The 25,917-nt window shown below is 35.8% G+C and overlaps 1 protein-coding gene across 21 annotated transcripts in view; it reads right to left on the bottom strand.

Moving 5' to 3' along the window:
- The window catches only part of CASK (calcium/calmodulin dependent serine protein kinase), a 240,457-nt gene that overhangs the window by 14,242 nt on the left and 200,298 nt on the right, over window positions 1-25,917 (bottom strand). For 11 of the 21 annotated variants that reach the window (XM_049834799.1, XM_049834804.1, XM_049834802.1 and 8 more), the window contains 8 exons: window positions 23,678-23,866; window positions 23,074-23,152; window positions 18,196-18,281; window positions 16,843-16,911; window positions 10,877-10,945; window positions 9,456-9,491; window positions 6,444-6,640; window positions 5,033-5,148 (listed from right to left, as the gene is read on the bottom strand). In XM_049834799.1, coding sequence (XP_049690756.1) covers window positions 5,033-5,148; window positions 6,444-6,640; window positions 9,456-9,491; window positions 10,877-10,945; window positions 16,843-16,911; window positions 18,196-18,281; window positions 23,074-23,152; window positions 23,678-23,866 — 841 coding nt within the window. The remainder of the gene's footprint in view (window positions 1-5,032; window positions 5,149-6,443; window positions 6,641-9,455; window positions 9,492-10,876; window positions 10,946-16,842; window positions 16,912-18,195; window positions 18,282-23,073; window positions 23,153-23,677; window positions 23,867-25,917) is intronic. The other 10 variants (XM_049834812.1, XM_049834814.1, XM_049834816.1 and 7 more) reach the window with 3 other exon arrangements.

Genomic DNA, 25,917 nt, shown 5'->3' with positions numbered 1-25,917 from the left:
AATTGTGCTACAAATTATAATTTTAGCAAGTATTAGATTTACAATACAACGTCATATGTTATGGAAAATAAAACCATTTCATTATGCAATTTTAACAAAAGTGTTCATTTAAAAAACTGTTAAGAAGCAATAACAAAGCTACTGAAATGCTCAGGAAAGTTTGCATGTCCTTTCATGCAGTATTCAGCAGACCACAAAAATTAGCTAAAATGGCATGCCATTCACGTTTGCATTCCTAAGAAACAGCAATACTAAATAAAAATCTGTAGACAGTGACCAACATGAATACAATATGAGAACATCTATTTACACTAAAGATAGGGATACTTTCATAATCATGTTTTCACAAGGTCTATGAGAAATGCATAGAGAAGACTGTTAATACTTTGTGGTATTTAGTCTTCAAAACTACCACCACGTTAATTGTAATTAGAGTTCTCTTTAAACACACGTGCTAGTTAAATTGACATGCTTTCAAAACTTGTGACACAATGAAGAGTTCTAATGAAAAGTGATGGCATTACATAAAAGAACCTCCACCATATTTAGGGAAAAATTGTAAAAGCATTATTTCAGAAATAATTTCAACTGCAGTTGAAATTGGATGAATTCCATCATGCCTATGAATCTATTGTCAATTGCCAAGATATATAATGATTGACAAATCAAGTTTTGTTCATTGAAAACAGCTTAGTCCTCCTGTGCGCAATAACACATAATCTCTGGTAATTCTTGCAGAATTCTAATGAAAAAGAAGCCAGGAGGCAGTTAATTATACTTGTAAAGATTACAGCAATCAGCAATTGTGAGCAGAATAACGAACAAGAGTTTTCAGTTCTGTATTTATGCACGATATAAAAAGAAGGGAGGAGAGACTGCATCTAAAGTAAGGCATCTTTGAGTGTTTCCAAGTCCTAAGCGGGTGCATTCACCTCAACTTTAGCCCATCCATCTTTTAGGATGAGTCCGGATATATCCCTCTCCCTTTCCCCCTATCCAAAACCCCTTAGGAAAGCACGCAGTGGCAGGAGCTTTAGTTTGTTTGCTCCAGAAGTCCCCAGTCACCCGATCAGCATTAACACTGTGGAGCCTACCAGAAAGCACATGCTCTTTGTACTAAAGTCCCAGTTAAAGCAGCAAAGGGTTTAACTTTATGTATTTCTTTCTATAGGGCAGATTTTTCAATTCAGTGGCAGTCTTTTTTACCCCAGAGAAGAAGTACATCTACTTCAATTTGGTCAAAGTACAAATTAGTCAATCGTCGTACTCAACTCTAAGACCTTGAAAAGATACAGATATGAAAACCTCCTAGTCCATTTGAAGCATTTTGAATTTCATCCTAAAGAAGAATCTCTTTCAACCTTTCCCCAAATATTACAAGCAAGAATTTATATTTTTCTACTATTTTTCTTCCATTCCACAAACATGGAATTCTTACTGCTGTCCTTTTTGCAACTTCACGCTACTTAAACTAATTAATAAATAATTTCATATTAGAAAGGGTTAAAGATCTACAACATGTTAAACAGTTTTACCATTCTAACCATCTAGGCCTGCAAGTATCCTTTCCCATTAAAAAATAATAATAAAAAAAATCAATCCTTTATTTTCTTCTTGAACAAAACCACGTTATGTTAGATACAAACAACAGGAACATACAACAGAAATGATACATATTAATGCCTTCATCACAAACCAGCAGCATGGAGAAGATGTGTTTCAGTCTACATGGATTTAACTAATGATTGTAGGGTTTTCGAATGCAAAAGAAAAATGATTAATTTTTTAATATACACAAGATATGAGGAATACAGGGCACATTTAAAGACTGAACTTTAATGCTTCTGTGTTACTAGCTAATAAAGAAAAGGAGTTCTTGAAAGGAAACAGTAAGAAGCAAATAAAGAGGCATTGTCACTTGACAGGTTACTTACATGCACAGAGGCCATTGGGAGTAAGACAGCATGAAAAATGTACAGGGGTCATTGAGATATGGCTTGTAATATATTAGTAAAATAAAAAGTATATGCACAAAATAAACTTTACCATGCAATAGTCTAAACACAAGGCAAATAAATCACATTAAGAAATGATAAACATATTTTATAAAAGCTTGGCAATTTTCTACATTATGCATAATATGAAGCATAGTTCTAGTATGTTCTAAAGAGTGTTCTTTTATGAAGTCCTGCAATAACATTTCAGTAAAATAAATGAAAAAATATATCTAGCTATCACTGCAGTATATCTCTGGAGCATTTATAAAAATGTCAGTGAACCTAATAATGAAAAAGATTTTATTTTTTCTGTGGGCTTTGGTTTAAAACTTACATTAAAATGATAAGATGTATGATTGTGAAATTGTCTCTTGAAGGACACAATACTATCAGGTATGGAGGAAAGAAAAATGGGATGATATTTTTCTTGTAAAGGAAAATATATTTGCTTTTAATTATAAAAACTAACTGAAATATTCTCTTTACTTCATAAACTATGTCTGATTTGCAGAATAATTTCATTTCTAGTTCCAGTAATATCCCAATATATCACACCACAATCTTAGCTCTCAAATCATTAGCTAGCCACACAAATCTTAGCTGACTATTTTATTAGGTTGTTTCTCAGCACCCCAGTTCAGTCTCATCCCTAAGACAAAAATAACAGGGAAGTCCAAATAGATCACATACTGCTAAATGATTTATTGAATTTGATACTAAAATAGAAGAAAAATAAATTCTACTTTCTTGTAAGAGCAACATTTTGACATCTGGATTAGACTTCTCAGTTCCAAATTAATTATACTTATTTTGGAACCGACAGAAGAAAAGATCTGGTTTTTGTTCTGAGACAGACACACTGAAAGCTTGCAAAAGCCAGCGTTGGCAGATTTCTGACTAACAATACCAGACATGATAGAGTAGTTCAGAGAAGGTAAATTCAGTACCACCTTAAACTTAAACTCATGCGAGCACCATAGCATTTCAGTGAACCTCCTTATATCCTACACTTGGCATCATTCCCTGGCATATTACTGGCATCACCTGTAATGACTCAAGGACACCAAGATCAATAAACATTTCTAAGAGAAATCTTGATTCCACTCTGCATTTTCATTAACTTTTTGACTTCTTAGGGGTAAGGGGAAGCGTCAGACGGTATTCTGAAAAGAACAGTTTCTTTTATGGTCATTGTGATAATTTTTAATGTTCATGTTTCTAATTTTTGGCAAACACCGTGCTCTGATGTAAAGTGACTAACAGCACTGATAGTGGCAAGCACTGAGGCAGGCAAACTGACTCCAAATGCTGTCAGCCTTCTCCAAAATGTGCCCCCTGCATCAAGATAGGAAAGTCTAGATTACCTTCCTCTCAGGGATTTAACTGATAGGAAGTCTTTGGGCTAGTTTTGCTCCTAAAGTATTGCCTGCTCCGTCTCCTTCCCTCGCCATCCTCTCTCCTTTGCTTATTCCTTTGTAGCATGCCAGGCTTAGTCACACTGACATTATTAACTCTGTAGTGGCACTGTGAACTGTATTAAGAAATGCGCCTGCCCTAAAGAAGAAGAATCAATGTTTTTTGTTGGGTTGTTCTTCAGCTAATCCATTTAACAGCATGGCCACGCAAAGTTATATGGCCGCACCTGAAGGGAGTAGCAATGCTGTGGGAATGTATGCTGGGAGCAACTGATAATACTTTAAAACCAGTAGTGTCAAAGGCTTTAGGTCATAAAATCCACGTTTATTCTCAACAGTTTTTGTTAAGGTCGTAATTAGTAAAACATGGTTTACTGCTACCGCAATGAAGTGGAAACATTAAAACAAACAGAATACTAAACCAGCAAAAGGAAGAAACCAAGTTAAAGCTTTCAAACGCTGCTTGTAAGGGTTTTCAGGGTAAAGCGTGATTTCATATTTAACTGTGAACATCTGAAGTGTGACGGTGAATTAAGGACTATAAATGACAATTACTGTTCTTTGACTTTCTAAGATTTTATTTTCAAACGACTTTTTTTTAAGTAAACATAAATTCTGTAGTACTGCTATATTATGAGCTCTGATACTGCATACAGATTGTACAGGTAATGAGAAATGTGAAAATAGAGATTTATATTGTTTGATTCATGCATTCAAGAATGCAACCGAAAAAAATCCAGAAATTAATTCAATATATAAAATACTTTCATTACACTGTTTGGACAGGTATGTGTTTTAATTCTAATAAAAATCTCTGCAAGTCTCCCAAGAGACTACAACAACATATTTATCATTACACTATGTGGTATCAATGCAAACCCAACAGAAACAGCTTTAACACATCGAGCATTTTATATTAAAAGAAAAAAAAAAAGAACTAAATTCCGCTCATGAATGAAGGGGTCTTCCTTCTTTACTATTAAAACTAATGAATTTTGATCAGTAAGGATCTCTTACTCTACACTTCTACTTTCAAAATTTTCTAAAACAATTCATTTTTTCAGCAGTCTAAATAGAAAGCAAAAACTTAGGATTCAGGCAGAAATCACTGCAAGCATAAACTTCTGCAGTTTGTGCTATTTGGTAACTGTAAATAACAGACTGACTACTCAATGGCTCTTATTCCACTGCCAGCTGTAACGCTTCAAGAAAAATATCCTTTCACGATGTTTTCACACATATAATCTGTAACTATAAACACATATTAACAAGGATGCTACTGAAAAGTCTTCTGTAGAGCACAGTACAGTTACACAGACTGCAAAATTCATATCCTATTGGTTTCTAGTGCTCCTTTAAATGTAAAAACCAAAACAATGTAAGCTGTTAGGATACATTATGATGCATTTATTTTGTTGCAGCTTGCCTCTCACTGATTAAGCTGTATGTTTAAATAGCAAAAACCGAGCACAGCAATGTTGGCATAATCAGAATTTTACTTCTATTTTCCTAAGTACCTCATTAGGTTTATACAACAATGCCAGCTGAACAGTTAATGGCAAGGTTTAGATAGTAAAAAATTTAACCTGTTAATGATACTTGCTTTTTTTTTTTTCATACCTGCATTGTGCTTTGCCAAATATTTGTCTTTGTACTGCTTTTTTTTCTTTCCAAACCAAGTACAGCTGGCCTGTTGCTCCTGTTTGGTCTTCTCCATGGCAATACAAGCAACTCGCCTGGCATATGGAGGAGAAAAATTTTTTTGTTGTTGTAATCAATGTATTTTCAAAAAGCCACACAGAATGAATTAGAAAACTAATACTTTTTAATAGTACAAGAGTACAGTAAAACTTTTCACCCCCCCTTTTTTGTGTGACTTAAAAGCACTTATATACAGTGGTATTTTGATATAAAGAATATCTTCTGAGTGGTAGATCATTAGAACTCACAAATCAAGTGAGCATGGGAGGAAGGGTAGCTGCTAAAATGGCTGTAGACCACTTTGCAGTAGATTAGACTGGAAGAGCACGAGGTCTGTAAAGACCACTATGGTCTAAATTACTTCAGAGCAAGTTGCGTTGTGGAACTGTTTTGAGGTCCATCTTTAGGATGAATTACCGCAAGTGTTCCTATTGCAATGTACACCAGTGTCCCCCTTACGTCAGGGCTTGCAAGGGAGCTCTTGAGATGGAATGAAATGTCTTGTCTACCGCTGTTTCTCCTCTAGCAAAATCTCCATGGGCCAGTCCAGGTGGCACAGGTGCTGCTAAACCCTTTACAACACTCTCATTCTTTTACATAGCAAATCTTGCATGAAATATTTTGGGCTCGATTATCCACATTGATAAACTTTCTTGAGTTTTGGCCATGACTTTCATGGCCCAGGACTTGCTTCTTGCCAGAGTTCGTGCTGATACGTTTGAAGTATTTACTAAACAGTTTCTGCAAGGGGTTGTTTAAAGGCTCTGCACTGCTTTTGTGGTACTCGGGGCCACTGTCGTTCATTGAATCTGTCATTCAGGAATCTGCATTGTGATTTCTTTTTACTTTTTGGCTTTCATATGAAAAATGAAAAGAAGAGAAAACCCCCAAACTCCCTCAATGTCCTTTGGGCTCGATGTCTTGCTAACACCTTATTCCTGCAGCACTTGCATGTAAGCAGTACTAATGAAAACACTGTTTTGAACCTAAAAAAAAAATAAATTAATTTGACCCCCTTACATAAACAACTAGCCTTCAATCCTAGTTTCCTATAGTATATCAGAAAGCACAATGTTTACTAACATAGGTGATTATCTTTCTAATGTAACCACACATATGATATTGCATGCAACTCTTACTGCTATGCATATACGAGGGAAAAAAATCAATGCCACACAAACTGAGGCAATATATAGACTTTTTTTTGAAAAAAAAAAAAAAAAAAGAAAAGAAAAAATTATACAAAAACTAGCTATACAACAATGAAAAGCGTGAAAGACAGAAATAAAAGCAAAGCTAAATTCATTTTTACAGAAAACTTAAGTCATACCATTCTTGAAGTTCAGGAGAAGGAATAAGACCTGCAGTACCATTTTTGGAGTTCTCAAGTTTACCCTGCCACCAGTTGTGATCATCTTTGCTAATGATTTGGATAATATCACCAACTCGGAATCTGATGCCAGCTTCTTTGCAAGGAATGAGGTCATCCTTTGCTGGATCATACTCAAATTGTGCTCTTACATATATCTATAAAAAAGAGTTTATAAAAGACACTGCGGTATTATTACTGGTACAGTATCAAAAGTAACGGGTGAAAATTTGATCTGTGCATGTAGCAACACATACTGTTTGCAACAAGCAAAGGAAGAAACAGAATGGCAAAAGCATAAGTGATAGTTGAAAATGAAACATAAACACCCCCCCCCAGCAAGCAATGGAGACATATGATGTTATTTTGAACGCTCATGTCTTCTACATACTGTAAAACCTGAGCAGCAAAAATGAACACATGTAAGACAGAGTCCCTCAAATCAATATTAACTATCACGAATCATTAAAGACTATAAGCCAGCAGCTTACAACTTGAACTATACTGGGCTTTCCAACTGAAGTCCCACGGTATGTTTTAAAAATTTGTATGGGAGGAAATTTTATTGGACAGTGTAAAGGACTTAGGCTACATTACTGATCTTTAGTACTTAGACTGAAAATTTAGTACCTTTTTTTAAGATTAAATAGGAAGTCCTGTGTTGCACCCATTGCATATAGTTAGTTGGGAGGAATGTGGGAATTCTCTGCATGGATTTTTCAGTAAAAGTCTGCTCCCGTATAAATGAAAACTAACGATTTGAGTAAGTTATTCTCTAAGGAACATTAACAGAAAGAATTCAGATTCTGACTTCACAATTTAAAATAATATACCAATCCTTGCTTTGTGTGTTAGTGAGGTCCCAACCTTAGAAAATAAAAATAAAAGTGATCTACAGTTTTGGTTGCTAATTACAGCCCTGATACATCCAAGGATCTTAAAACCAGAATTAAATGTCATGTCCAAGATGGGTAATTTCTACAGTTTATGAACTTCAAACATCACACTACAGCATCTCAGGCAGCCATGTATAGTCTACTGCTGATTTCCTTACTAAAAATGGACTAAATTTTTTTTTAAAAATTTACATTCCAAAGTAATATTCTTCATTTAAACTGTAACAAACACTTGCCAACTTTGCTCAAATTATGCTCCAAAAATAGCTGTAACTATGCAGTGTTAGCACTATTCATGGCACTTAAAAAGTTCATTTCTATAGTAATCCAATCTGCAACCCCACATATGAATAAATTAACTTAAATGGCTAATCACTACTATCTTTTACCCGATGCATTTTTATCTGTTTACCGTGAGAGCATCAGATGATAATATCAATATAGAAGTCAACTTTTAATATACTAAATCTGACCCTTGTTCTGCAGCACACTGAGTAAGTGAATTTGGACAAGCAACCCAATTTCTTTTGATCACTTTTATTTGGTTTCAAAACATCCTATTTTTTGTTTATTTAGTAATTGGCTTTCTATGAAGTAATCAGTATTGAACCAATCCCTTATTTCTCCTCAACCTTATCTAATATAGGTCTAGAAATGTAAGCAGTATTTTTACCATCTAGAAACTTCCTCGCTTTTCAAGTCCCTGCTCCAGTTTGAATCATTATCCACCACATACTGGCAGTTCACATGGAATGCTACAGACTTCCTTACAGATAGCAATGTATCTGTTATTCAAGTCCTTACTGTCTTCAAGGATGACAAGCTACCAGAAAAATAATGCTGGTTCAATGGGAAAAGACTCTTGAAAAAAACAGGTAACTATAAATGGTGCGAGTACGAAGAACACCATTGTTCTGACACGTCTTCGACAAAGTCTCTTCTCCTGGGAAAAATACCATATGAGAGGCAAAAACCCCCTAACACAACAGCTTGGAAGGTCTTTCATGAAGCCTTTCCAGAATTACATTCAGGCAGCTGCAAACTTCAGAAGACAACAGAAAATTAAAGAAACATAGCTGTAAGCTTTAAAAATAGGAAACGAAGTGAGAGCAATCCATTCTTGTAATAGATGTTCCAGCTAACTTAACCAGACAGTAGTATAAAAAAATTTTCAAAGACAACAGATCGTGGACTTAATTGACTCTTTTGAGTAGAATTGCAAGGGTTGTTATTAAAACCCTTGGTAGAGAAAGAGGTTGAGTCCATGGCTAAAGATTCAGAGGCAGATTCTGGAAGGGCTATATATAAATGCAGCAGTTACTGAAGAGGAATCACAAATCACTTGATGGTATGTGTTGATTTGGAGGCTGCAGTTAAAAACCATAATTCTTAAAATTGCAAACAGAATCATAGGAAATCCTCTGCAGAGCCTTTAAGGGCTTTCTTGGAATGATCTGGTGAGGGAAGATCTTTCTTTGTTCCCTGATGACATGTACTACCATCATTTCAAGGTAACAAAGTTAAGGGACATTACTGAATCTGGGCCTCAGGACTGAAAATTTAAGAGGGTATCTTCAGACTTATCAACCCTTAATAGAAACTGACCTTAATGTTTTTCTTTGAAGAGCTTTGTTACTGTTAATAATTAAGTTATAGACCAACTCAAGCTTTAGAATCTTTGTCAGTACAATGTTTTAGAGGAGAGTATTAGACACTTGCCCTACTAGTCTCCATTTCAGCTAAAATACAAATTTGAGGTTTCCTCTAAGATGAAAATCTGCACAGGTCACTGCACAACAGTAAGTCTATTAACGCATTCTGAACTAAAACAACATCTCCAGTTAAATTTACAATGACTTTGTAACTCTCACACATATGGACACAGACAAAAAAAATGCTATTTTGAATTAGCCACAAACAAATGAGTTAAAAAGAAAAATGAAAAAAATGGAACACATTTTCCAAGCTTAAATGTTTTAGTCCAGCACATACAGAATATGGGGGGGGGGGAAAGATAAGCAGGGATGTTCACTAGCAGCTAAGTTTACAAAAATTCCCATGGAGGATATCTATTCACCTGTCGTCCTTTTGGTTGTGTTGTCGAAGGCAAGTCCTGCAGAATAAAGTCAACCCAGGAGAAGAAATTTTCATTTTACTTTTTAAGGGTATACAACACCATTTGTTAGTGATTCATACTACATTACAGTAAAATGGTAAGTCAGACAAAAGTATAAAGCGTTGACCCATGTTTAGAAATATTTTTTTTCTTAAGGAAAAATCAAACCCAGGCTGTTTAGCAGCAAGCTGAAGAAAGCAGGTCAAAAGTTTAAGCAGGTAGAGAATGTGCTTTTTAATAAATAATTCAGCATCTTCAACACAAAAGCACTGTCAAGTGAAAGAGGCTCTTTATGTGAACACTTTTTCCACTTAATACTTAGTCTTGTTTTTAATAGAGAAGGATGGCTATTATAAATATTAAAAAATCTATTATTAAAAATATATAATGCAATTAATCGTGCTGAGGAATAAGATTATAACTACTAATCATGTTACAAATTCAATTTAATTCACAAAAATGTCTTAAAATTTTCATTCACCCTATTATTTCTCATTGTATTAATTAATATGCACTTTACCTTGTGGCAAATAATTTCTAAGTTGTAATTTTTTTAATAGTTAAAGGAATAGCTACTGAGTTTTGTTTTTCTTTCTTTTTCTTTTTTTTTTTTTTTTTTTTTTTAGCTAGTCCCATGAACTCATGATATTGACAGCACTCTTACTGAAGGAACTTGCGTGTACAGTTACTACATTGGTCCAAACGATGACAAATGATAAACAACACAAATTTTAACATTACTATACTTTAGAAAAACCAGGAGATCAACAGCACCTTTCTACCTGAATACATATGAAACAGAAGTACTTTGTGTTAAAGATGTGATGATAATAGCTTGGTTTGTAGTGCAGTTTAAAGCCACTTCCTTTTGCTTTTCATATCCAGGCAAGGCTCATATTTCACAAAGTATGTGCACGTACCACAACAGCAGAGGGCACACCAATTCGTTAACTCAGATAGCGGAAACCAGTACACGTTCCAGAGGTCTCTCAAAACACAAAACTTAAAAGAGTCTAAAATGTCTTGAAATACCAACTGCACAGTTATTCTTTCTTCAAACACTGCTTCCAAAGTTCAGGATAGAAATACAACTTCCACTTTAATCCTTTGCTTAGTTTTGAGGAAACTGCTAACAATGATTTAAGGATGACTGAAGTGTCACATTACAGTTATTAACATTTAATTCACTGCATGGCTTTTAATGAGAAGAATATGTTGGAAAAAAATCTTAAAAAAAGAAAAAGGGGAGTTACATATGTAATAACTTTGGTTCTATCAGCAGGACAAAATTTTCCACTGACCACACGATAAGTATAACAGTAATGGCAGATGAGCACCAACAAAACTTTCACACTTTCTCTGTGTGGAACTGGAAATCTTACCGAAACAGAATTGTTAGTGCTGCTATGACCATTAGCTGGGGACTGTCTGGATGTAGAGGGGGAATCTCTCTGAAATAAGACACAAGGTTCATTAACAACACAACACTATCACAGGAACACAGATATTATTTAAAAGAACAGTTACATCCACAGCCTTATAACCATTTGCTTAGCTGCGTCATCTGTGAAAGTTTCCACACTACAAACTCTGTAAATCTGAAAAGTTTTTCCACAGTCTAAGATTCAGGTTTGACTTTTTGATGTATCCTAGGCAATAACTATTTTTACATTGCCTTAGCAATCAAACAGCTTTTTAATTACTGAGTATCTGGGGTCTCTTAGATCTCATGTGGCTGACAATGCTAAAGGCCGTTAGTCATACTGGTGTCTTCGTTAAAGGCAACTACCTGAAAGTTATGTGCTGAATAACACTTTGAAGAGAATGAGGCATATGATTCCATTTTAAAGGTGCTTCCAAATCTTTTTTTCAGCTGTGTGGTGGTGGTCAGTGTTGATCGGTTTGTACTCTGTAAGATGCATCTCTCCGCAGTGCCTCAAAGACACAGAAGCTGACACCTGAGAAGGAAGGTGGACACTCTCTTCCCCCTCCTCATCCAGTTTACAGCACACTGAGGTTTTTTTCCTCCATCATTCTCATGGGCTTAAAAGTATTAAACCGTGCCAAAATAGATCACTTCAAAAAAGCCACCTGTCTTGCCTCAGACTACCAGCGTGGTCCTACACTTCAGTGAGGAGACAGCAGATGCAAGGTGCGTACCGGGAAATTCTACAGAAAGGATAATAGGAATTTCTGACCGGGTTTTGCAAAGGCAAGGAAGTCCCTTGTAGAGCAATCTTTTTCACATGCCATTTTGACTGTATAGAACTTAATTCCATAAGATCAGATAATTGAGCCACCTCTTCAGGAAATAAAATAATTCACTCATATGTTGTGGGGGGAAAGAAAAAAAAAAAAAAATCCCCTTTACCCCCAGAGGAATTTTGGAATATAATATTCCATGTCAAAGGTCAATGTAGGAACGTCCGGTAATTTTGCATAATGTCAAGGATAGCAGAAAAAAAGGGCTAAAACAGTTTTCAAAGAAAACAGTTATCCCTGTCACATTTTACCAATACAAGGGCCCTTTGTGAACAAATTAAAAACCAGAACTGGAGCTAAACTCTTCATGCAACATTAATCAGATAAAGGTCCTCTATTAATATCCTCAAACCTATACTAATTATGTGATAGCAGTCATAGCTATTTTAAAGCATCAAGAAAAGTTAAAATGACAGGCAATACTTTATCCCTCTTGCTGCCTATATGCTTGATGTGCAATGAACTCACGTAGAACTTCTGCACTTTTTTGTGGACTCATTAGATACGATTTCACAGAAAGTTCCATATGTAGCTATCTAGCTGCTTGCTTTGATTTTAACACAGTTGAGGACAGATCTAACAATATTATGGATGTAAAACCATTGTGGTTCAAAATATGTAGGTCTATATACTTCTGCTACATGCATAAGAACAAAATACTCATTTGCAACATGTAACAGACTGGGGGAAATCAGCTCTAATTCTATTTACAAAATCACTCCAGCATAACAAGTTTAAAATGTTCAAATGAGACCAAATAAGATATTAATTACTGAAAAAAAAAAAAAAAGAAAAAAGAAAAGCCTAAAGGAACTGTTTTTCCTTTTTTTTTGTGTGTGTACAGGATTATCAGCATCACCTTAATCCATTAGCAGCTAGGAGATACTTTTTTCCAAAAAATCAGTGACTTCCTTCTTTTATAAAGAGATTTTCTGCTTGCTCTGCAATTTTGTCTCTGGCATTTTCTCACTTTCAAGAAGAGGTGAAAAATTAATTTTACCTTTTTTTTTTATTTTAAAACCTAGTTTGTTATGATCTGCTAGTCAGTGATGGTTTAGCAAGGGAAAGCTTTGAAAAGTGATGCAAGCACCCAAGTCATTTGGAGAAAAACAAGTTTAGAGTAACTTGGAGAATGCCACTATTTTCGGACTCTCTTGAAGGCTTCTCCCTTTGAGGGAAATTTTCTTGGTTTGAAAATGTTTTGATTTGTATTCCTCCAACAATTCTCAACAGAAGACAGCATATTACTCAAAGCAAATGTTCATCATAACATACGGAGGGAAGTACACATTTTCAGTGCTATTGGTGATTTCAGTACTAACTGTAAGAAATTAATCTATGAAGCTAGTCAAGAGGCATATGTACAATTTTTAAATAGTAAGGCAGTTCAGCCAGAATTTCAAAGGCATTTAGATTCATTGTTTCCTAGGGACCTGGTCTTTCTTTCAAAAACTATCAGACCCAAAAGTTAAGAGAAAAAGTATTATGCACAGTCTAGTGAGACAAATCAATGAGTAGAGAGATCCTTGTAGAATGCTAGGACTGCTTAAAACTGGACCGAAAAACTTCAGCTTTGGTTGTGAGTTTGTTTCTCCAGTAAATCAGAAAAGGCTTAGTTCTTCCAGTGATAACAGCGGAAAAACACTCGGAGGATCCAATGATTCTGAGTAGTGTAGAAGTGTTATCATCATATTTCAGTATAACTCGACTATCTAGACTTCCCAACCTTGTCTAGGCCCAAGCCAAACGACAAAACAGAAGTGTTTGGGATCCCTGCTCTTCAGTTGAAGCACCACAGCTGAAACCTTAGAGGAAACAATCACAATTATTTCCAGATGATGGCAAAACTAGTTTCCTGTTGATTCTTTCTTCTTAGGTGTGGATTATGAATGATAAATCGATGCATTTGAGATGCAATCCTATAGCCAGAAGTCAATTATGTCTACTAGATGTGGCCTGAACAAATTAGATACTGACAAGAACAGCTAGATTAATGACACTGTTGCCAGATCCACACACAACCACAAAAAAAAGAGAGACTTTCAAAAAACCTGAAAATACATTTCAATTTCAGTCTTGCTCAAGGAACCTTTCTGGCAGTATTTTTAATACAAATGCAAAAAAGCTTTAAGACTACAAAAAGTATTATAGTCTGAGCACTAGTGGAAACATTGCAAGACTAAGGGAAAAAAATCCATGGTGATTACCACCAGATTTTTAAAACCTCATATATATAAGGGCTTTTCTTCTTAATGAAACAGCTTAGGTGTTTCAGGAAGACAATATGAAACATAAAGGATGTTTATAAGGAATTTGTTTTTGTTAAAAAAAAAAAAAAAAAAAGGACTTCCCTTAGCATTCTCACATATCTGACACTATAAAAAGTTACTTGGGGTGTTTTGTCAGTACAAAGTAAGAATGCAAATGTAGCTAGAGCAAAATGCTTACTCAGTTGGATAACAGCATATGCAGTCATCAGCCGTAAGAAGAATGTGTTGCAATAATTACTTAAGTTCATATTTATATTAAGTCTGTAACTTCCTGGGTATCTGAAGCAGAAAACACAACATCCTGGGCACTGTTATCTAGATATCTGAGTAACTCAGGGCATTTGCCACAACAATGACGAAACAGGTCATCTCACAGTAGATTAGCTGATCAGACTTTTATACAAGGGTAATTCATAAGTATTATGTTTTCAAGCAAAGTCTGCTCCACAAAATAGAAGGTCTGGTAACTGAATAGAAGGCATGGGTGCAGGAAAAGCCACAAATCCCTAAGAAACTGTAAATTATTCAGCTGAGGTTTTGGAAACTGCCTAGTGATACTGAAGTACCGTTACTTACTACAGGGACAAGACTTCCCTATACATGCAAAAGTGGCTTAATATTTAGAACGCCATCACTACACCACTTCTCTTAAATGCCTACAAAAGAAGAAAAATATGGCAAAAAAATGCAAATCTCAGTTATTAAAAAACCCCCAAACATCCTGCGCCCCCCTCTCACCTGTCTATATAAAGCCAAATAGGCAGATTCTATGTAAAAGGCAGATCACCTGTGGTTCTACTAACGTTTAGTTTTTCTTATTTAACAAGATGCTTTGTAATCCAATGATGCAATCATGGTAGGAGCCTCCGAAAAAAACCAGTTATGGATTCTGTTGTATATTCCTCTTTGGTAAAACTATACTATGTGAGCACCAGTCCTTGACTGAAGGGAGGGGGGGGGGACAAACATAAATTTATACTAAGTACTGCCAAAAAATACCTTAACTAGTAAGATTATACTAGTGAAGACCCTATCTCTGAATTTATCCTGCTAGAGAGCATGAGAAGCAAGCTTTCTGTGTCTTAGTAATGTCATTCAACATTCATTTTTAGCCTTTATCAATGGTTAAGAATTTGATTCATCATCTGAATCACAATCCTGAAAAATTCTGTGAAAAAAATCCTCTCTGTACCAAATGACTAGTGATGCTTTAATAGGATGATTTAAAAATGTTGGCTTTTTGTGTACACTTGTAACAGTTGAAAATCTACCCAAAGTCGTAGTGTGGCCAAGCAGGTGGAATAGACTCAGCCATGTCTGACTGAATGAATGCTAAATACCATGAAGTGTGATAGACGCGCTTATTTTTTTTCCTTTGTCTTTGATCACACATTTCTAGTTTTACTGTTTTTTCCAAAGGAAGGTAAGAGTCCATTTTCCTCTCTTCTGTGAAATAAATAGTCAAGAAGAACCTAAGGGCACAAAGCTAAGGAAAAGAGATGACCTGCTACTACTAAAATGACACCTAATAGTATTAATTTAAAGCTGTATGCTGAATTATTTTTTTCAAATAATCATCTTTTCAGCAGGTCTATAATTTCACCAGTTTCTGTATTTTAATATTGGAAAGTGAGATGTCTTTTATTATTACTGCTGTTTACAGCACCGAAGTCAATACATAAATTTGTCAGCACACTCTAGAATTTCTATCTGAGGTGTTTTTTTTAAAGCCTTTGCATTTCATAAAGAACGTTTGCTTTCATATTTATACCTTTTAAGAGAATTGGCCTCATAGGTGAAAATTTGTCAAACCTTCTACCTCTAAAACCTTTTAGTTCTTGTTGACTTCTATTAGAACTACAGAAGGCAACGAAAAAGCAGCAATTTTTTTCTTGCAAACAGACTGTTTTGACAATCACAATAGCAGTTTCTGTGTGTTCTAGCATCTGCTAAGACACAAAAACAATTAGGGTGAAATCACAGCTCTAATTAAGATAAGGTGCTTGACTTCAACAGGGATTGTGATTTCACTCTTGGAATTCTAATTTGGGAACTGTTTGCGCAGTTAAGCATGTGGCACAGAAAGACTGGCATCATCTACATAGTGCATATGCCATCTGTATGCTGAAATTGGAACAGTATCTCTCAAGTAGCCATTTTCTAGAATTTAATTCCCTTCAGTTGCAGTCTGGAACATAATTTTGTGAGCAGAAGGGAATTAAACATTACTGTGCAAAAACCATAATACCAAGTTTCTAGTTCCACAAGAACTAACTCCAAATCTGTTTTTCTGCTGTAATGACAAATACCATTTTTTCATGGAAACATACTATTAAGCCACATGTAACTGTTACAGACAACCATCACAAATTTACCTCAACAGGGTTATACAGAAACAGATTATTCAATTAACCCTTAACAGCCCAAAGCAGTAAAATAATGTCTAATGCCTAAAAAAAGGATGATTGTTCCTCAGCTTAGGAACTTTAGTAGACTTTCTCGAGAATGCGTTTAAATTGTAATTTTTTTTAAAGGGGCTTCCTAAATGCAGGAGTTGAGGATCCCCTTGCCTATTATTTTTTTTTTTTAACAGGCTGTAAAGAGTTAGTTAAGGTGCTGATGAGATGAATATGAAGGCAGGGCTGAGTAGGTAGGTGGTGCCTACTCATGTTCCGTTATCTTTGTTGTAAAATTGGTGTGCGTGATCTAACAGGACAGGCAGAAACAATTTCCCAGAAAGCAGTAACATTCAGCCATCAGCAGGCAGTTAGTTACAGGACTGAGGAAGAAATGGGACAGTTCATTAAATTCATTACCTCACAGGATGAAGATTGCGTGCGATAACTTGGCACAATCTTAAAGGTAATACTTCCACGCATTTCCCTCTGGAAAAGAGAAGCACTTCTTTAAAGACTAAGACACTGAAGATAAAACCTCCAAATCACTAACGCTTGAAACGAACTCATCATAGCTTGAGAGCAGCAGTATGTTTTCCTAAAGTAAATATTCAGAAATCTAAAATGCTACAGCTAATTTGTCATTTCACTTATAAACAAACATTTAAATCATCTCTCATTAATCTAAAATATAAACATATATAATCAGTTTGTTCGCCTGACCAGTTTTCGAATGCCTAGAACCTACAGCTGTATTTTAAGGTGAGAGATCCAGAGACGTGTAGGTTTCTTCCATATCAGTCTTTTCTTTGTAGCTATATTCTTGTGATCCACAGACTCTTTGCTACTAAAGTGGCATTTTCTTCCCTTTCACCATACATGTTAAACAGCAAAAGCATATTCACAGATACATGTAAGGAACACATTTTTCCCTATGATGATAATTAAGTATTGGAACAGGTTGCCCAAAGAAGCGCCTGTCCTGTCAAATCTCTGTCGTTGGATATTTTCAAGGCTTAACCAGACAGAGCCCTGAGCAACCTGGGCTGCATTCAACATTGACCCTGCTTTGTGCGGGAGACTGGACTGGAGACCTCCTGATGTTACTTCCAACCTGAATGGTTCTATGATTTACTGTCTTTGTATTTGTGTAGCAATTATACCAGCAGTCAAGAAAAGTTTCTTTTCTCTCACAGTATACTCAGTGACTACACTTGGTTGAGACTGAAGATTTAAAATAAGGGCATGATCTTTATAGACTAACTTGGGATGAGTAACAGGAGGAAAGTGGTATTTTTTCTGTTAGGTCCACTAGAGACAAGAGAAGAAACTCTTGCATTTCAACAAAGGAAATTCAGACATTAGAAAAAACTTTCTAAAGCATAGAAGAGTCATACACTAAAGGCAACTGCCTGGCGAGTTTGGGGAACCTCCATTACTCAAGTTTTTTTAAGAGCTGGTCAGACATACATCTGTCAGGAACGGCTGGGTGTCAATGATCTTTTCTGTGGGACTAAACGGAATAAATAAAATGACACCTGAAGGTGCCTTTTACCATTCCTGGGTATAAGGTGCAAAAAAGCCACTACTAAAAAACAGGGGAGAGCCTGTAGAAGGCTTTAACAGCTGAACACAGGAAGATTTTGTGTTACTTGCACATGTAGGCTATCAAGAATAGAAGAAAAAGGGGAAGTCACAATGCAATTACATAAAAGTTGTCAAAATAAGACAGGCACTTTTATAAAGAACATGAAAAAGATTTCATGCACTTACAAGCATTTTTTGTAGTTGTTCTACAGTTTGATTTGCCACACTGATTCCATTTATTTCTCGGATTTCATCCCCTACATGTAGCGTACCTGTGGATTTAACAAAATACACAATCACCTCAAACATGTTTTTACAAATTGAGATAATTTTAAGACAGTACTAATATTAATACAAAGGCACAAATATGAAACAACATTAAAATCATTTTTTTGGCTAGATTCAGAAAAGGACTTCAGTAGCTATGTATTAGTATTAGCTATGTATATGTATTAGTATTTCGATTAGCTACGAAAGATCATGAATCTGTCTTTCAGAGTGCAGGCAATACACCAGCATGAGGCTCCTGGGCACCCGATAAAGTAACTGGGGAAAACACCACTCCTTTACAAGGACACTGCAAAAAACCCACACATTGAAAAGACTAGTCAGCTGGAAACATTCAACGAGATATTCAAGCAGTATTTTATCAGATGACTACTTAATGCAGTTTGGCTTCTGGACACAGTCTTAATTTTATCTGTCAGACTTCCATATTTTTTCATTTCTCTGATTTTGATTTGCTATAATTACAGTACGCATTTTCTGTATGTACACTTGACTTCAGCTTGAATGTAATGATTGGTGTGACTACCTACAATGTCAGATGATGAACCAAATTATCTACTTAGCTTCGGCAAGTCAAAAACTGACCTGCTGAAGCTGGGATGGGAATGGCATGCTACAACATGGCTCTAAGACGACAAAAGCTCAACAGGGAGGAGGCAGCAAATTAATTAATTATCTTCAGGATTAGAAGCAACCTAGGAGGCTCTTTTTGGATGATAATTTCTGACTTGAGTAGTTCAAGCCCACCTAATTCTCTAACAGTTCTCCAAAAAAACTTCCATGGTTTATTATTAGTCAGGAGATGTTTTTCATGTATAATGAAATATGACAAGACCATTTACTTCACATATACTTCTTTCTGCTATATGATTTAAATAACTTGTGCAAGTATCCTTTTCTAAATACTGTACCTAATACAATTACAGTACTTAATATAATTAATCTTACTTAGAAAACTAGCAACTCTCAAACATTTGCTAAATAAAACACATGTATGGAAAATTACCTGAAAAAAGTCAATCAACTAGAATCCTGGAAAATCCTTAACATACTTTTCCTGAACCAAAATAGTCAGTTTTTCCAAAGAATACCATGCAAGCAAAACTTTCAGCTGGACAAACGTAGGAAAATCAAACTGTGTGCCTGCTAAACACAAGCACAGACTGAACCAAGGAGAAGAATCCTGAAAAGCTCTGTTGCTATGAGTCCCTATGGGCTCGCTTCTGTGAAACTGAAGCTCACTTGGCAGTGCTACAGGAGAAAGCCCAAAGTTTATGAAAACTTTCAGTACTCTCAAGAGTAAGTCCTTCAGCCACATTAAATGCTCCAAACAATTCTACAGAAGCTGATCTGCTGACAGTGAAATTATAAAAGAGGACTCATGGCAGTTGTTCTTCCACACTTCAGTGGAAAAATTATCACAATTAATAGTTTACCGAATGTGAATGCAACAGTCCTGCATCTGAATTTCAAATTAATCTAGTTCACATCTAGAATATTAATGACTGAATCTCTAGTGAAACACTTTGAAAGTTCAGTTTTGGCAGACTTTCTCAGGAAGGCATTCAATACCCAATTCTTAAAAAAAAAATTCTAAAAAAAATGAGGCTCTGTGTTGACTGTACCATGCCAAGATTTAATTGTGTTTGGAGTGTAATTGTTATTAAACAATAATACTGAATCAGAAAGAGCATATGCCCTGGAATAGTATAAAGATTCTTTGGCATTATTCAAAACATAAATCTAATGGAATTAAATATTAGAATGAGAATCAGACTCAGTAATATCCCTGTATCAAATCATTTCAACAGTGCACTTAAATAAAATCCCCTCTTCTGGAGAAATTCCCATTTCTGTTACTCTGACAGAAGTGAATATTTTTCTGTTCATGCCTGGAATGGAGCAGTACACACAAAAGATGAGAATAAAGCATGGGCATTTAGCAGTAGATGGTCATTCTGTTTTGAGGAGTGGATGCACTGATAAACCACAGGAAGACATTTTCAATCTGAGGGAAGAGGCTTTTATTATTTGCAGAAACTTTTTAATCTTTCTAAATATTCTTGTTGGAAGAGTATTCTCGACATCTTTGAATAATGAGCCTTCCGTACCATTTGTAGCTCCCATGATACCTAAGCTTAAGCATCTAATTTTGGTTGCTTTTGCTTCCTTTTCTATTGACAGTGCAATGTTTATTCAGAACTTAAGCTATTCATGACTTATTGATGTGTAACACATCTGTAATAACAAAGAATTGATGTATTTCTGGAGTAAATTATTTCCTTCTTTGTCTTTGCAAGGCAGAGTGACGACAGTTTTAGGAAGTGTGTGCTCTTGCTCTGCACAGAAGTATGAGAAATCCTACCCTATTAGGAAGAAGACAGAACAAATTCTTGGAGTCCCTATTTGGAAACATGTTTTGTAGCTAAAAGAAAATCCTGTAGCTTGGAAAGTGAAAGGCTGTGAATGTAAAACCATATTTTCACCAAGTCATCACATACATTTTGTTAGAACTGAATAAACCTTATCAGGGTATCAGCGTTTCAAAGATTGGTGTGATTTTACATTAAGTCACTTCGACAATGTAGCACAGACAATGTACAACTGCTGTTTTTCTGGTGAAGTTAAACAAGCTGCCAATAAGTCCTCTCTCTTCTTTGGAAATATTTTTAAATGCTGTATTGATCCCTCTTCTTAAATGCATCTTAAGAATGAATTCACCTTTAAGCGTGTATGCCCCAAAACCAGTCAGCAGCAAACCCCCCATGGGTTAAGATACTGAGAGCTGCTGAGAACTCAGGCTATATGCAGATCCTCTGAAAATAATATTTACAGTATGAGTAGTCTAAACAGAATCCACAGGTAAAAAGTGAATGGACAACTGAGCTAAGTTAAGGCACAGAAACAAAGGGGAAAGCCAAGACATAATTAAAAGCCTGAGATCTAAGATACCATTCATTTCCTTATCCTAAAAAAGCAGACAAGTCAACAAAAAGACAATTTTTAATGACTGAACTGGTGTTTCATTTTCATTGAGCTGCGTCCTCTGTAAGGTGCAAGTAGATAGCATCTTTACAAGCCTATCCTCCCAATTCAACTCCCCCACCAGTAAGGTCCCAGTAAGGACAACTATAATCAGCAGGACTAGATACAGCTGGCATAGGGACAGGAGGCAGACTTCACAGCAGCTTCTGTTTCGTGATTGGGAATTGTGCAGTTTCTACTTCATATTGCTAGACCTGAAATTACACATTTCCTGTAACCCTCCCAGTAGATCTGTTATTCAGTCATTGCTGTTATTGCCTGGCAGTTTTCCATATAGCAAGAGGAGACACCAGAAACAACAACATCCCCCACCCCCGAATCAAATAAAAGCCACAGACTCTGTCAATAGGATTCAAAGACATGTTGTGCTCGAGGTCACTGTTAACTTACATTCGCATTGTTCTATTCGGTAAAAATATTCTAAATACAGATATGTTGAATGAAGCAGTGAAGCTAGGAGGCATCTAGAGCACTAACAAAATTAGAAATATTAAAAAACACCCCAAAACAGTACTACAAAAACACTGAAGTATAGTTCATTTTCAAACTAAACGTATGTGCAGAAGAGCTACCTTAGTTAGATGAAGTTTTAACAGGTTTTACAAGTTTTATTACCCCCATTGTGGCACACTCGCGTGAAACAATAGTCTGCAGAGGATCACCACTACCTATGTACAGTTGGAAGAAAACCTTCTTCCTGTGAATCTTAGAGCAACCTCCTTTTAAATTCACTTTTAGAAGCCAAATAAATTTCAATTCAGAGGGTCCTCTAAAGAAACATAGAAGTCTGTATGAACTGCGTCTTTGCTTGTATGAAAAGTTCCATCTTTCCTGCTTCTTGACAGGTTTGACCATATTGAGAAGATAAAGTGAATATATCAGGGAAAGATCACTGTACCCTTTCCCTGTTTTATGTTTTGTCTTCCTAATTACCTGCTCCTAGCTTCCTTTGAAATAGGACAGTAGGCTAGAAGGAACTTTGGTCTGACAAATGATGAAAATTTTTGTACTCATCAAAAGAAAAAATGGCAAACTGGAAAAACTAAAGTAATCCTTTGAAGGGTGCAATCCAAACTTGCAGCTAACAACCTAGCAGGGAAGTTCATCTGTTTAAAGTAGGACAAAGCCCAGCTATTTTTTGACACCTGATCTGGACACATAAAATGGGAAAAAGGAGTAGACTGGAGATAAAAGATGCATGTTTGCAGGGTTTGCTGTAGTAGTGAAAACTGAAAATAAAAATTCAAGTTCTAGGCACAAGAAATAAATATATTTCAAAAATTATTTTTATGACCCTCAACATCAAAAGTACAAAGATCCTCAAGAATTGTGTGAAAATTCATGGAGAAATTTAATTTTTTTGTTGAACAAAGCTCTTTCCTTTTTGCAAGGAAAAGTACTGTAACTAGTCTAAAGATTTTCTTTTTTAAACAGTGGCTTAAATAAGTACTGCTCCAGAAATTATTGGCATTTCAATCTCTTACTGAGCTATACTCCCATTACCCTAATTAAGGCTTAAATGAAATATCGTGGGCTCTCATCTCAAGATGCTGGCAGACATCTGCAACTGGAAGGTAACAAAGGCAGTTAACAGGACTTCATCCAAATACAGAGGTACACTACTATGGAATAGTAGCAATCAAAATGAGGAGTATGTGCTGTTACACAGTTTGTACAAAATGGTCTAAATAATTGTGTTTGAAGACAAAACTATTCATGACACATGATTACCTTGCCGGTGAATCATTCCTCCATGCATAATTCTTGCCACAATGCAATGGTTCAGCTCATTCATTTTTAAAGTGATTCCCTAGAAAAAGGAAGTTTATATTTTAAAAATAAAACATTAAGCAGTGTGATTCTCAAGTGGTTAAGAACTGTCACTTCTCCTAAAAGCTTGAAGGTACAGTATAAATTTTAAGGTTAAAATAAAAACTTTGTCACTCACTTTAATATGAGCAATGAAAATAGATACTATTTATAAGTGAAGATGCAATACTTCAATATATGAGCATATAAGATTCTGGTTTAATAAAAATGTAATTTTGTATTGAAGTGCAAAGTGTCCAGTTTGGTTTAAAGCCTAATCTGTTATTAATGCTACAAGGTCATTTTTAAACAAAAAAAGCTCTAGTGGTACAGCAGTAGCATGAATGCACACATAGCGTTTTAAGTTACGGATGTGCACAGGAGGATAAGTATCTACAATGGCTGCTAAACTATTCCAATTAGACTGGCAGCCCTACTTCAAAGTGCAGAAACTGGCATTAAAATCATTATAATACTGGTCTCTACCAGTACAGAGTCGAGAAAGAGACTGAGGTTCCCTCCATACCATTGGTTCATCTGTGTTCTTCTGGAACTGCACCAGTCGAACTCGTGTTACATTCTCCATGTCCATGTCGCCGTTGGCGCTTTCTGGAGAATCTCCGTTTAAGTATGGAGAGGTGGGAGGAGGTGTAACTCTCAGCGCTTCATCACTGTAAACTTCATGTGCCACTACATCATGAGTTTGAAGTAAGGCCTAGAGGAGATTATAGCAACAAAATATCAGACTTCCATCATCTCTGATGTCCCCCACTCATTCCTTCAAGCATCCAAGATATTTGTACCTCACTTTCTATACAGAAACTTTTCCCCTAAAGGATTCTAAGGTAAACTTCAGCAGGCTGCAAATGCATACACACATACCTAGCCTTTAAAATCTGCATGAGTAAACCTGATTTTCTACTGTAGATACCTCAATGAGAATGATGCTGCTTCCCTCTCCCCTATCTTCTTGACACCTGGAAGGTGTCAGAATTAAGCCATCTTTATTTACGTGCCTAGGCACAGAATTAGGAAGCTATCTTTCTGATCAAACTATTCTATAATAATTACCCTAGTAAAATGGAAAGGTATTCAGATCCCATGGTATTTCATTCTAATAAAGACTGACTGTGGATTGGTATTGACTGAAAGAATGAAATACTGTTTTTTGTTGTTTACTAGCATCGCCACTTTGATATTCTCCCCTTCCCCCAGAGCACAGACCCAGCACAACCACACCGAGTTCAAAACGCGTTATAAAAATTACAGTCTAAACCAACAAACTGCTCAAATACTAATGCATCGGTTTTATTCTGTTTCTTGATGCAAAGAATGGTACAACACATAATTGATTAAATGTATTTAAATATCTTTGATAAGCAGAACAACTGATTAAGAACTCTAAGCTAGGGCAAAGACACGAAGCCTGTATAACTGTAAAAAGTATAACATAGTATTACGAGACATAAGTTGGACAAAGTGTCAACATTTGCAAAGCAGTATTCAACAGTACCAGGCTTTTTTATGGTATGACATTCCACTGCCCTCCAGGATATTGTTAAAAGCCCCATAACATGTCCATTTCACATTTGCATTCAACTTTTAATAAGGAGTATATTATAGCTAGCTTGCTTCTGTCAAAACGCTAAATACAATTTATATGTGAACATGCCAGTTCTACTGCTATACTAACTCATCAAGGACCAGAGATAGATCCTGCCTTTATACCCAAACAGACGGGTCTTTCAGATAAGGATGGATAAATCAAGCCTAGTTCTTACAATATCTCTACAATAGTAGAGACATCAGCCACCACCACAGTTAGGTCAATCTATATTATAGTTAACATCTTGTTAATTTTCATTTAAATGCTCATAGCTCTTAACTTGCAAAATCCATCAATCCTGCAAGGCTCGACACTGACCATCTAGAAAGTTTTTTGGCAGAGAAATCTCACTCTGCAACATCTCAGTCTTCAATTAAAATGTTTAAGCAGAACTTAAACTGAAAAAAAGTGATAAAAAAAATCCCTACCAGGTGATTTTTATGGCCTCTACAAAATCCTAAATTTGTTTCCAAGGTACCACTTCTAAAGTGCACTATGTTATAAAAGACAATTCCATAAGCAGTTTAAGTTCCCTTTCCTCAAATCAGTTTCAAACTATAGTTGGGAATTCAGCATTACAATGATGGAACGGAATTCCCTAAATTAGCAATGCTCTGCCCACATTCCCTCCTGTTTTTCCAGTGTTTCAAGCCCACCTACACAAATACTGTTTTTAGCTAAATACTAACCTGTATCTGCATTTTCTGTTTTTCATCTTATTTTGTCAACCACTAAGCTCAAACTCCTAGGTTTAGAGATTTAGTTTAATTCTCATTCTAGTATCTGAAAACTGTTTGCAGTTGTCCCAGATGAGAGAAGAGCAGCCATGTGCAATCATGCCTTAGCTCTGGCTGTTACAAACCTCATCCATTCTAGGAGTGAGCGTGGTCTTGGTTTGCACACAAGCACTCTTTAACGGAGTAGGATGATCTTCTGTGCTTCCTTCAGCTCAATCTGCTCAAAGCTACTTACTCAACTTCATGCACCTGCCTGTATCTGTTACACTCTCCACGCTTTAATATTACATTTCTTATGTAATTCAGGGCCTTACATTTGTTTCACATCAAATACTTGCCTTGCTTTACACTGTATTTTCAGCAATAATATACACCTTGTAGGAGGTTAAAATATGGTAATCTGAACATTTTTAAAGGTTTGTA

This window comes from Accipiter gentilis, chromosome 32, assembly GCF_929443795.1.
Source record: "Accipiter gentilis chromosome 32, bAccGen1.1, whole genome shotgun sequence".
Taxonomy (NCBI): Eukaryota; Metazoa; Chordata; class Aves; order Accipitriformes; family Accipitridae; genus Astur; species Astur gentilis.
Note: the sequence above shows the minus strand (reverse complement) of the source record. Positions and strands in the feature narration are given on the sequence as shown.